The 13,670-nt window shown below is 41.3% G+C and overlaps 1 protein-coding gene across 1 annotated transcript in view; it reads left to right on the top strand.

Moving 5' to 3' along the window:
* The window catches only part of rfx2 (regulatory factor X, 2 (influences HLA class II expression)), an 87,879-nt gene that overhangs the window by 30,280 nt on the left and 43,929 nt on the right, over window positions 1–13,670 (top strand). Inside the window, exons 2-4 of the mRNA XM_048613877.1 lie at window positions 4,275–4,551; window positions 8,032–8,106; window positions 13,282–13,463. Of these exons, the coding sequence (XP_048469834.1) occupies window positions 4,275–4,551; window positions 8,032–8,106; window positions 13,282–13,463 (534 nt within the window). The remainder of the gene's footprint in view (window positions 1–4,274; window positions 4,552–8,031; window positions 8,107–13,281; window positions 13,464–13,670) is intronic.

The raw sequence follows: 13,670 nt of genomic DNA, 5'->3' as shown, positions 1-13,670 counted from the left end.
TCTCTCTCTCTCTCTCTCTCTCTCTCTCTCTCTCTCTCTCTCTCTCGGCGGACGATTCAAACCAGCAGCCAAAGAAACACCTGACATCCACATACTTTTTAAAACGTATGCTTCAAACTACCCAGGGACAAGAATATGAGGGTATCAACCTAAAAGTGTGCCACAAATCTGCTGGGGGTGCTCAAGAGGGGTAATCATGTTCGTAATACACAACAAGTAAATGCAGTCATTGTCAATCAAGACCTTAGACAAGTCCAAGGTGGCGATAATGACTTAAAACAAATCCAAGAGGGCATATACACAGCATCTTACGACAAGTGGAAGACTAAGACGCAACTGAAGAACAGACTTGAGTTCAAGGGCTAAGTTGATATCCCGATGTAGTAAAGGATGCGAGACATTATATGGACAATTGTTTGTTGCTAGCCAAGAATAACCCTGATTATGATGCTAATGATGGGGAATTAAGACACACAAGACCAGTAAATAGACCCTGTACCTTTTATCAAACAAACTGTATAGGACCTTTGCCACCACGCAAGAGGGAGATATAACTATATCCTGGTGGTCATTGATACCTTTGATAAGTGGGCTGAAGCATTCCCCATTAGAACTAACATAGCCAGAATATTGGCCGACATATTGGTACAGCAAGTATTCACTTGATGGGGACTCCCACAACTATTGAATCACATACCCACTAGCTATGCACTTTACTGCCCAAGACATGCAAAATGTAATGACTTTGCTGAGAATAAATCAGAAATTTCGCATAGTCTGCCATTCATAATCCAGTGGGATAGTGGAAACGATGAACCAAACACTAAAGGGCATGATTTGGGAAACTGTACAACAAAATAATCCCACGTGAAATGTGGTTTTGTGCTTCATCTTAAAGCTGGTACATAATATTGTATCAATTACCGCAGGTTTTACCATGCACATCTGAATGGCAGAGCATCCTACTAAAGGAATTGAAGCGGTCCTGGGACTTGATCTTTCAGAACCTGAAGTAGTGGCCCTCAGTTATAAGAAAGTACAAGCTTCGAACTGCCCCACTTGCAGCGGCCATTAAATTGGGACAGATGAAGGAACATAGTAAAGCATATTTTGATGATAAAGCAAAACCTGTGGAATACAGAACAAGAATGTCATGCTCCAGGTCTATCAACCAGGAATATTTTTGTCCCATAAATATTCTGGGCCCTGCTGTATCTGGATAAAGAAGGCCCGTCAGTCTACAAGATTTTATTGGACTTTGGCAAGACCAGATGGTTCCATATGAATCAAATGAATTTAATTTAAATTGGTTCTCTGGCCAACTAACCTTGTAAATAAAGGACCAGGCACAATAACTGCAAATAAGAGCAGAAATTACCTTATGTCCTATCAGGAGTCAAATACTAGGAAGATAATGTGGGAGCTTGTGCTGATGATTGTTATTATGTCACCAACCATAGTTACTGCCAACTGGAGGAGCATCACATGTGAAGACGCTTCAGATCAAAAGACAGGATTATGGTACAGCTGTGAGATGGACAGTTGAATGTTACGAATGGAGGGGTGTGGGACAGAGATGAGTGTGACAGGGAGGCAAGGGCTGGAGTTTGGGATAGGGCCAATATGCATCCAACGTTTTTTAAATAAAGTAGGAACATAATGCCCAATTTTGCATGAAAAGTGATTTTGTGAGTGAGTGGGAGCATAGAGGTTGTGAAGGTGTTGTAACTTCAAGTTTGGGACACCTTTAAACCTGAAAGATTGGGTGGAGTATAAAATGATTGATTTCTGTCCCTTTAAAAGGCTTAATGAGGGATAGGAACTAGAGATACGATAGAAGAATCTAGGACTGATCACCTCACTTCAGAAACCCTAATGACCACTTCCCCTTCAGTCCTCAAAACTTGTCCTGAAACCACACTGGGACCACAGAATAGGCTGGTCATGAAGGAGACCAGTAAAGTCCTGTCTGATGATGTCCACCATGAATTGGTGCCTGTTGTACTAAACATAACTGGAATCCAGGTGCCTGAAAAGTGCCCCTCCCAAATCCGGAACTTGTATGCCCATCTTATCCAAGTGCCACTTGAACAAGAAACAGAGTAATTAGGAAGAAACAAAATGGAGGCCAACGGAAAAGGAGTTTAATCAATTATGTGACCACTGTAAATATGCTTGATTTAAGAATTTAAACAGCCAACCCAACCCTAACCAAAAATGTTAAATCTTAGGCAACAGAAGTAACAATTGTCAACTGATTGCTCAAAAAGGAAAGAGATAACAAGGTGTAGAGCTGGATGAGCTGGCCTAGCCCGAAGCGTCAGCCTTCCTGCTCCTCTGATGCTGCTTGACCTGCTGTGTTCATCCAGCTCTACACCTTGTTATCTCAGATTCTCCAGCATCTGCAGTTCCTACTAGCTCAAAAAGGAAAATCAGGCTGGAAATCAGAATTGGAGGGACATGCAAGAACTATTAACCACATTATTAAGGAGAAACAGAGCAAGATGTCAGACAGCAGAGCAGAACCTTGTGCAGAATCTCTGGAAATTGGACTTTGGAACAATTGAGTGAAAATCTTGAACAGGCCAATCAGGGAAAGGTCCCATCCTGGGTTAGCAACGAGGAGACCTGACCAACAAGGGAAGCATCCAAATGTATCGAGCTGTCAGCTTCAGCAGCTGACCAGAGTTTGGTTTAGAAATAATTGTGAAGGAACTCGAGGCAAAGCCCTGGGGATTGTACTGGGACTACCAATAATTCCTAGGGATGAAATCAGGTTAGATCTTTCTGTGATGGAAAATATAGGTATTATTATGGAAAGAATATGGATGGGGCATGCATTGTTGAGAAGAAAGGGAAACTTGTAGGTACCACCTTAGCTAAGACAGACAAAATAATCATCTGCCTTTATCCCTTATATCCCAATGAGCAAGCTCTGCGTGGTCTTAGAACAAAGAAGTTTGAACTGCATGATGAAGCCAGGAATGTTAACACTGACATTTCAAAGGTGGCCAATAAGGGAAATATTGTATTACCACTTCATTTAAGGGATATCAATATGGTGCATAAATGTGCTACATAACCTTTTGTATTAAGCCTCAGGTACCAGCCAGGGTAGGGCAATTCAAGCTGATTCTTAAATAAATATATATAAGAAAGAATGAACTATTATTAGTTTTACTGAGGAAATTAAGCAGAATTTGGGCAACATTTTTGAAAAAATGAATTACATTAAATTTTTACCAGAGGAAAATGCAGCCGATCCGGAAGCATTTTGCTAAAAACCAGTGAATTTTTTGCAAGGTTATTCAATGTCGTAAGAATGTTAAGGATATTGAGATAACTAAAGTGACTAGTTAGTGAGATGACACCTGAAATTGGGGCACAAATTTACACGTTCACCTGTGGATCCATATTGTCACATTATTGTGTTGATAATTTTCTGTACTTTGCTTTATTTAATATTGTGTATGATAATGTTTGCCAAGTAGAAAAGGGAGATAACCCATCAGTGAAATGTGGAATTAATGTTACATAAGCAGCAATTTAAATGATAGTTGAATGGCAGTGCTGTATGATTATACTTTAGCTGTATTAAGAACTAAGGACTGATTGTCAGGGTCTTGATGCCTGCCTGTCTAGGGTGACATGGCCAGATTTGTCATCCCTTCACCAAACGCTCAATGGATCAAAAGGAGGGACTGTGATTTTAATGGTAATTGTGGCCGTATGGTTAACAGAATTGTAGCCTAACATGCATGATGGGAAATTTTGCTAACTTTACACAAATACCATATCAGCTTGCTGAGAAAAGAAGTAGTAAAACCAGACTGCTGACTAGCCAAATGGTCGATGCTAAAGATTATTTGACCTCTGTGGTTATTTTTGATAAAAGAAACCAAGGACACAGATGTCTCCTGTTTACACGACTTGTGGACAATTGAACTCAGAACTATGAGAGACTTGTGTAAGGGAGGTATGACATTAAACAAACTGGAAGACTGGGAGAAAATGTGTAAAAGAAGGCACATCAGAGACATCAAAAGCAACAATTCAAGACCAACGATCATGACGTTGAGGAAATATAACCTTTTCACACCTCAGATATGTGATGTGTTCTTATTTTGTGTGGCTCCCAGTGAGAAAACTGAATTATCGTTATTCATTTCTTTCCAATGCTCCTACTGATTGAACACATATCCCAGACCTATTACTCCTCTTGCTATCCTCATGATAGCTTTTTAAAATTCTGCTTGTTTTCTGTTGTTTTCTAGACGTGCAGCATACTCCTACCCAGAAACCCAACTCTATGCACAGAATCCTGGAGCCTCATACTTCGAGACGCCAGGAAATGCAGTCCAAGTGACCACAGTGGTATCTTCACCCACTGTGGTGCCATCTCACAGTATGGTGGGAACTGTTGGCATTGCAATGGAAGTAGGAGGAGGTCAGATCATCTCAAGTAGCGGTGGAACATATCTCATCCATGGAGGGACAATGGACAACTCTAGACATCCACTCTCTCATGCCACCCGCCCTTCACCTGGAACTGTGAGGAAAATACTTTTGTTTAAGTGATCTCTGTTAAAATCAGATATGAGGAGGGAATTCATCTGATTTTAATGAGGAACATGGGACAAGGGGAGGGTTTAACTAGGGTGCTGATTCACAGACTGTCTGACGTGAAATCAGATGGGTGTTTGGTTATATGGGAACATTATACATCATTCAGTGCTGTGAATTTGCAACACATTACTGATTTGCCTCTTGCCCACCTGCAGTGGGGCCAGCATCAGGAGCTGACTGAGAATTAATATCTAGTATCCTTTGGAAGCTCTTGCACAAAGCAAAGGAGGAATGTCTGAACTCAGAATAGCACCTATATGAAAATTCAAATAATCCCTACAGTGCGGATGTAGGCCATTTGGCCAATCGAGTCCATGCTGACCGTCTGAAGAGCATCCCACCAGACCCACCACCCCCTACCCTATCCCTGCATTTCCCATAGCTAACCCACCTAGCCTGCACATCCCTGGACACTGTGGGCAATTTAGCACTAACTTGCACATTTTTGGACTGTAGGAGGAAACCGGAGTACCCGGAGGAAATCCATGCAGACATGGGAGAATGTGCAAGGTGGATTCCAAGGGTGGAATTGAACCCAGGTCCTGGCACTGTGAGGTAGCAGTGCTAACCACTGTGCCACCCATTTTTGGTCTGAGCTAGTTGTATATTCACCTACTAAATTTCTAAGTAGAAGTAAGAACTAGCAAGACAGCTTTTAAAGGACTGCTACATTGAGTATAGTTCCATCTAGTTTTCCCCTCAGGTAATTGTGGATTGTTTCTGAAGGTTGACTGGTCAGTTAGCTCAAATCAACTTTCAAAATTATTAGATGGAATGTAGAGCACAGAACCAGTCCATGCTGGTGTTTAATTGATATTAATAAATCTGTTTGGAGATGTCATGACATACCTCTGGCACGTGGGACTTAAATCCAGAGCTTCTGACCCAGAGGTAGGGACACCTTCACTTGCAACCAAGACCCCATGCTTCGTTCAAAATACCTCGCATCCACCTTCTTCTAATCACGTGTTTCCTTCTCTTGTTCTTGTTGTGCTTTCCCTTAAACACGTCTATACTATTTTTCTCAACTACTCCATGTAGTAGCAAAATTCTACATTCTCATTACTCACTTGCTGAGTAAAGAAGTTTCTTCTGAACTTCCAACTTGATTTCTTACTGTCTCTAATGTTGTTTTCCTGTGGTTTTGTTCTTGCTGATAAATCAAGGCACTATTTAGAGTTCTAGCCTGTTAAACTTTCATGATGTTAAGAATTGCTCCATCCTGACCATCCTTTCTGAGGGATGTAATCTTGTAGTTCTGCATTGTACTTGTATTTCTCCTTTGCACTCTCTGCAGTGCGTTTTACCCTTTTTTCTTAATACGACAGCCAGAACTGGACACAGTGTGCTGAGTGTGGTGTAACCAAATTTTGTTAGAGCTTTAGCACAACTTCATTCTTCCTAATGAGATGCTAGTACTTGAATTTGCCTTTGTCGTGGCCTATTGACCCGCATTGCAATTTTTATTAATGTGTATTTGTACTGCTATTCCTTTGTTTCTCTACTGCCTTTAGATTCTTCTTTTCCAAGTTTATATGTCACATCCTTCATGTTCTTATCGTAATGCAATAAATCATAGTTATCTGTTTGAATTCATTTGCCTCGTACATACCCATTCTACATTATTTCATTTTGTCCGGTAGATTGTTGTAGTCCTCATCAGCGTTAGCTATTCCTCTCATTTTTAGAAATTTTTTTTATTACATCGCCTAAATTGTTAATGTGACTTGTGAGCAACAGCTGTTCTAACACTGATCAATATGGGACCTTGCTTTCCATCATCTACTGTAAATAGCTCCCCTCTGCTTTCTGTCTTAGCACCAGCTGGTTACCCATTTTGCCACATGCCCTTAATAGACATTACATGCTGCATTACCTTATTCATTAGTCTATTATGTGGTAGCTTGTCAAAGAGAGTTTAGATACTGAAATGTACTTTATCTGATGCATTATCAAACATTTCTAGGTCTTGGATTTTGTGATGAAACCTTTATAAATTTGGTCTAATCGTCTGTGCAAATGTCAAAGTTACCATTTGGTGTATTTGTATTTCCTAGTGTTAGTTTGATTCAGTTGGTCACTACCTGTAAGAATTGGAACATTGTACGTTTAAGCTTCTCATGAACTTGTGAGCACATAATATTGACTGACTGTGAGGGAAATACCATCCTTTAACACCGTTTGACATAAGCCAACACTGCCTCATTTTAAAGATCTCATGCTGCTGCTGAGGCTGGAGTAATCCTGCTCAAAGTTTTGATCAAATCTTACAATTTAGAAAGTAGCAAGTGGAAAGTACCAAGTTATGTTCCCACATGCAGCATCCCTGCTTGGTTATAGAGCTTTTTCCAAAGCTCATAAGTAAGTTACCTGCTCCAAAAATTGGGAATACTGCAGGAACCCCAAGGTTAACCTCAAGAAACAGAATTGCTGCAGGATCATGGCTATCTTTAGCAGATCATCACATAAACTTGCATGAGTCAAATACCTCATCCTTCAGACCTGAAAAATGCCTCGAATTACCCAGGAAAGGTGAAACATCTCAGAAATTTGAATAAAAACATTAAGGAAACAATTTCACACAGCTACTATGCAATGATGACACTAGTGGTATTTTCTGCTGTCAGGATGCTGCTTTTGGTCCAAAAAAATATTTTGCCCAGCACTTGGTTAATGCCGTATATGAATTTCAGTGCTGGTATGCTGCCCGGGACTGTAGCCCCAGTGCTTGACTGACTGAACAAAAGAACATATAGCTTTGACTGTTCATAACAGGCAGAATACAGACCAGATCTTGATTTTAAAACCCAAAACAAAATGTGTTCTGTTAAAAATAGTGTTTCTGCAGCACTTGCTAGATAATCCTTGGTATACTAATAGGTACACTAACAACAATTTAAGATAGCCAGTTGAGCTCATAATGTGACTAATTTATATTTACCAGTATTAATGCACATTCATTCGCAGGGATCTGTTCTCTGCAAACAAAAATAATATGTTCAAGCCTTGAGACATTTTTAAAAATTTATCCTGCAATTTGAAGAACCTTTAGTTCCCCATTGCTTGGCAACATCTTAACTAATCAGACGTGACTTGCTAACCAGTCAGCACCCTTGTATACAGTGGAATAAATACTTGTAATCATTTGGAATTTGGCGTTCTTGCATTTGACCTAGTAAGTGCAAAACGTAAAGCTTCAGCAATATTCAAATGAGGAATTTTTGAATGCCCTGCTTAATTTTATTAAACCTGTATATCAGTATTTATATTCTAATATCTGAGATGTACCAGTTCTGATTATATGTTGATTGAGTGTAATTTATACACCTTATTCCTGTCACACATGTTAGTTGAGATAATAACTAAATAAGACGTTAATCTGAGATGTGTGATCTGTTCCAATAGATTGAAATGGCAATCGAGAATCTACAGAAATCTGAAGGGATCACGGCCCATAAAAGTACTCTGTTGAACAGCCATGTGAGTATCTGCCTTTACTAAAGTTTTACTGTTTCCCATCCAGTTAATCTTCAGAATTCCGAAATTATTAGCACTTTCTGTATTGAAATGTTCCATTGAGAATTGCAATGACCTGCAGAGAAAAACCTAGACATATGAACATACAAACTGGAACAAGAATAGGCCACTCGGTTCTTTGAATATGCTCTGCCATTTGATCATATCAGATGGTGTAGCAGGCTCAAGGGGCTGATCTCCTGCTCCTAATTTTTGTTCTGTATCCCTTTGTAGTTTGCTTATATTCTCTTACACTTACCCTGGCAGAGTAAGGTAGGTGAAAACGAAATATGCTGGAAAACATAGTGGGTCAGGCAGCATCCATTGAGCTAACATTTTGAGTTCAGATTCATCTGCAGTAATTTGCTCCTACAGAGTAAGGTAGGTCATTGACCATGTCCTACAATACTGAGTATTCCACTAGATGGATGAGCCTGCTCTAACCTGGGTGACAACCTTGGTCCAGGCTTGCAATGTCTTATTGCTGCTGAGCCATTTATTTCTACTCTCTGCTTCCTGTCAGCAAGCCAATCTTCTATCAGTGCCAATATGATACACACACTGTGAGCCCTATACCATTTATTTTCCGCAATAATCTTTTATGTGGTACCTTATCAGATGCCCTCTGGAAATGTAAATATATTACATCCATTGGTTCCCTTTTATCTGCAGCACAAGTTACTTCTTCAAAGTACTCCAAGAATTAGTTAAACGTGATTCCCCTGTGACAAAACCATGTTGGTTCTGCCTGATTGCCATGAAATTATCAAGTGCCATGTTATAATGTTTTTAATAGTAATTTCTGACACAATGGAAGTTCTAATAATGTTTTAGTTCCTCGAAATGCTGTTCTAAACTGAAGATATTGGCAAGAAGTTATGTGTGGTGGCCAGGATCTGATGCAGACATAGCTGCATTGGTGGGTCACTGCCCAGTGTGCCAACAAGGACAAAAATTACTGCCATCAGCTCTCCCACATTCATGGGAATGGCCAGGTAAACCCTGGACTTAGTTACACATCGACTATGCAGGCCCTTTTATGGACTCAGTGTTCTTAGTAATTGTGGATGCCCACTGAAAGGGGCTGCACATGCATAGAGTTCAATCCCTAGGAAGAATACAGGATTGACAGTAGAAAAACCATGCGTGTCCTTTACAATACACGGGCTCCTAGAGTGTTGGTCACAGATAATGGGCAATTGTTTACCTGCAGGGAATTTGCATAATTCCTAAAGTCTATTGGTATTCAACAGACAAGGACAACTCTGTACCAGCCATCATGCAATGGTAGGGCAAAAAGAGCAGTCCAAACTTTGAAGGCAGGCTTAAAGAAACAGCCTTTCGGCTTCACTAGATACCAAACTATCCTGTTTCCTATTTGATTATAGGACTACCCATCATGCAACTTACAGGGATAGCTTCAGCAGAGTTGCTAATGGGGAGAAGACTCCGCACAGGTTAAATTTGATCTTTGTGGACCTGGACGGGAGGGTGAAACAGCATCACGAACACCAATGCCAGACACAAGACTCTGCTGAACGAGAGAGAGCATTTACTTGAAGTGACGAAGTTTAGTGTAGGGAATGGCCTTGATTGGATAACAGGCATGGTCGGCATGAGGTCAGGTCCAGTGACGTATAAAGTTCAGGTAGATGCAGTGGTCCTAAACAAGCATGTGGGCCGTATGAAAGCTGCAAATTCGCGAATGGCGCAGGAACAAAACGTGCCCACCGCCTCAACAGTCTTTCCGACTGTTCCAGAACCTGTGGGTTCTCCCTCTCTGCCAAGTGTTAACGATACCTCAGAATCTGAAATGGATGAGACAGATGTCACTGCCTCAATGCCTTTGCTGCCTGAAGAAGAGAATGAATTTCTTCCGAGATGCTCCGGGTGCTAGAGGTGAGCTCCTGTGCATTACACGCTGCATCTATCAGAAGCAGTGTTGGAGGAACCTGGCCCAGTGCTAAAATGGCCCAGGCGGAGCAAAAATAAAAGAACTGGCCTATGCTGTCAGACTCAGGGGGAGGGATGTAGTGATTGTAATGAGTCAGCCAGGTTATTGGAATATGAGTTTCCCTGATTGAGCCAGATTAACAACCCCAATCAGGGAGCCCTGGCTGACAGATAAAGAGGAACATCCGGTTCATTCTGAGATCTGGCTCTGAGGGAGTTGGATCAGTGTCAAGTATCTTCATGTGGAAATAAAGGGTGATTTAGTGATGGGATACTGGTCTCTGTGGCATTATTTCAACAGCCATGACAAGCTTCTTGGTTTTATGCTAAATGGAAAAGCAAAACAGAAGTAATATGAGCCTGGTACCTCTGGTTGCGGAGGAAAAGAACACCAAGGCAAGGCAAGGCAAAGCAAGGTATGCTCAGTGATTGAATGCCATGACAGTATGTGAAGAGCCTGAGCTGTATCCTGGTGTCCCCTGAGTACACAGTGTCTTTTCTACAGCATTACAATAATTTTCAGTGCAGCCAAGATGCAGCATTGAGATGCAGAAGTGTCCTCTTAGTGAATTGGAGATATTTCATGAGGGTTTTTAGAGGCTGGCACATGTTAGATGTTCATGTCTGTGGACGTGGAGTATGTGTGGCCTGTGTCCATGGAGCATACCTTGAGATGTTGGTACCTTGTATCCAACATGGAAACTCTTCAGAGCAAAAATTTGATGAAAGTCTTCAGGAACCAGTCAGGTTTCCATTTCAAATTTTCTAGATGTCTAGCTTGTTTTGGTGCATTTAGTAAGGTAGGAGGCTGAATAGGAATGAGGCAAGTTGGGCCTTTAAGAAGTTATTTAACAAGCGATAACCCCCTTTAACTGGCAACTTGCTGCTGCCTGGTGAGACATTCGCCTTGCGGCTCGGCAAAAGCATGAAAGGTGGCTTGAGATTCTCCTGATGTTGAGAGGCTGTGTCTGATTTCTTGTGATTCTGCACATGTTCTGCACAGTCAATGTTCAGTAAAATCAATCTTACATCAGGACATTGATGTAATTCTGTTTAGAGCAGGGACATTCTTGTTATTTTAGTTCTTTCCTAAATACTATATAGTTCCATGTTGGTAATTAACACAGCTGGTAAGCAATTTTCCACTTGCTCCTTCAAGAATACTTGTCCTCTGCAAGCAAAGTAGATCCTTCCTTGTTTGGAACCCAAGCAGTTCATGTTCTGCAAGTATCCACCCAATATGCAAGGCATGGACGTGAACATGCTCCTGTCCTTCATAGATTGGCTGCTCCATGGCCTCTGTAAGATTTCACTATTCTCTTCGATGGCACTGACCCAAGATGCCCTGTCAGCTCTGCCAATAGAAACTAGTTTGAGTGAATCATCTTGCATGGTCACTAGGAATCCAATGGTCTCTCTGTACTTTCGAGTCCAGTGTGGCCTACACAACTATTGACTCTGAAAAGCATTGAATCAGCTTTTTCTTTTGTTTTTATTCTTCAAGGTGGTACAGTTTGTGAGCTTGGAAGATGCTGTCTGAGGAGGCTTGGCTAGTTGTTGCAGTGCATCTTGCAGGTGGTTCACGCTGCTGCCACTGTGCACTGATGGTGGGGGGAGTGAATGTTTAAGATGGTGGATGGGGTGCCAGTCAAGTGGACTGCTTCATCCTGGATTGTGTTGAGCTTGAGTGTTGTTGAAGCTGCACACATCTCAGCAAGTGGAAAATATTCCATCACACTTCTGATTTTTGCCTTGTACATGGTGGAGAGACTTTGGAAAGGGAGGAGTTGAGTTATTTAGTACATATTTGCCAGCCAGCCAGCACCACTCCCCACACACAAATACACACACAGTGCTGGTAGCAGTGATTCAGTCATGGCAATGCTATTGAATGTCAGAGGAAGGTGGCTAGATTTTCTCTCTTTCTTGTTGGAGATGGTCATTACCAGCATTTCTGTGCCACAAATGTTACTTGCCATTTGTCAGCCGAGTCTAAATGTTATAGGTTCCTGCTGTATTTATTCAGACTGCTTCAGTATCTGAGGAGTCATAAATTCTACTGAGCACACTGCAAAGTTATGATCCCTGTGGAGATTAATAACGTAAAAATACCAAACTTCCCAAGTGATTCCAATAGAAGAAACCAATGGGCAAGGTTTTCCTTTTGAAAACTTTTAACAATCAAATAAAAAAAATCAACAAAAATTAAACATGAACTAACAGGCATATTGTATTCAGTGGAAAATATAAATTGCACTTTAAATAGCAAATACAACAAGGTAAGTGGCAACACTTGTAGTCCCAGTATTTCTCAACTCTACCCTGTCCAATAGGTCTAGTAGCATCTGTGATACCAGATTCTGATTGAGTCATGTTGGTCTGGAAACATTAACTCTCTGCACAAGCGCTACCAGACCCACTGCACGGTGTGGCCGTGCAGTTGCTCCAATGTTTCATGCATGTCATTTAAAAGACATTTGGATAAGTACATGAGTAGGAAAGGTTTGGTGGGATATGGGCCAAATGCAGGCAAGTGGAACTAGTTTAGGAACATGGTCAGCATGGACTAGTTGGACCAAAGAGTCTATTTCCATGCTGTATGACTCTGTCAATCTGTGTTACCAATGCACTGACTTCCAGTTTCAGTAGTCACTACTATGTACGGACCTCGAAGATCTGGGCACCAAAAATAATGTTCGAGGGACTGATGGCACAGCTTTCACGGCAACACCCTTAGGTCACAATTCAATGACAGCCAAAAGAGAGCATAGTTGGGTCTGGTTAAAAACCACCCAGCTCCTCAGTGTACTGGGACTGTTCAGACTGCTTTACTGAATCACTATGCTGGTTTCCCCTGGCTGAAATGCACAGAACAAGAGCCTCTGTGTCTGTTCTAAGCACAGTTTTAAGTCCCATCTCCCAGCCTTCTTAATTCTTACCAATCTAATCATTTGTAACTTTCCTTCAACAGTTCCCATATGGTTTGAACCAGAAACAGGTTAGCGAAAGTGGCCAATGGGGCAACATTTATGAAAGCAGCTATAGTCAAAATTGTTTCCATTGTTTGTTTTTTATTTAGCAGAACTTTATGTGCTTGTGTATTAATTTAGTGAACCGGTATGTGTTAAAGTTGATTTTAACTGTGTACAGTGTGAATGAATGACACATTGTCTCTATTTAACACAGCTTCAGTGGCTCCTCGATAACTATGAGACTGCTGAGGGAGTTAGCCTTCCCCGGAGCTCCCTGTACAACCATTACCTGCGGCATTGCCAAGAACAGAAGCTCGATCCTGTCAATGCAGCTTCTTTTGGCAAACTGATTCGTTCTGTGTTCATGGGGCTGAGGACCAGAAGATTGGGAACAAGGTCAGGGTCAAAAATAAAATTGCTCATCAACTTAAATGTTAGAAATATTGTCTGTTTTAAATTGGCTTCCAGGGAACCTTTCCCCAAAGCAACATTGTTAAGATGAGATAACAAGGTGTAGAGCTGGATGAACACAGCAGGCCAAGCAGCATCATAGGAGCAGGAAGGCTGACGTTTCGGGCCTAGACCCTTCATCAGAAAGGTGAT

Source organism: Rhincodon typus, chromosome 29 (assembly GCF_021869965.1).
Source record: "Rhincodon typus isolate 14 chromosome 29, sRhiTyp1.1, whole genome shotgun sequence".
In the NCBI taxonomy this organism is placed as follows: Eukaryota; Metazoa; Chordata; class Chondrichthyes; order Orectolobiformes; family Rhincodontidae; genus Rhincodon; species Rhincodon typus.
This window is presented reverse-complemented; position numbering and strand designations above follow the sequence as displayed.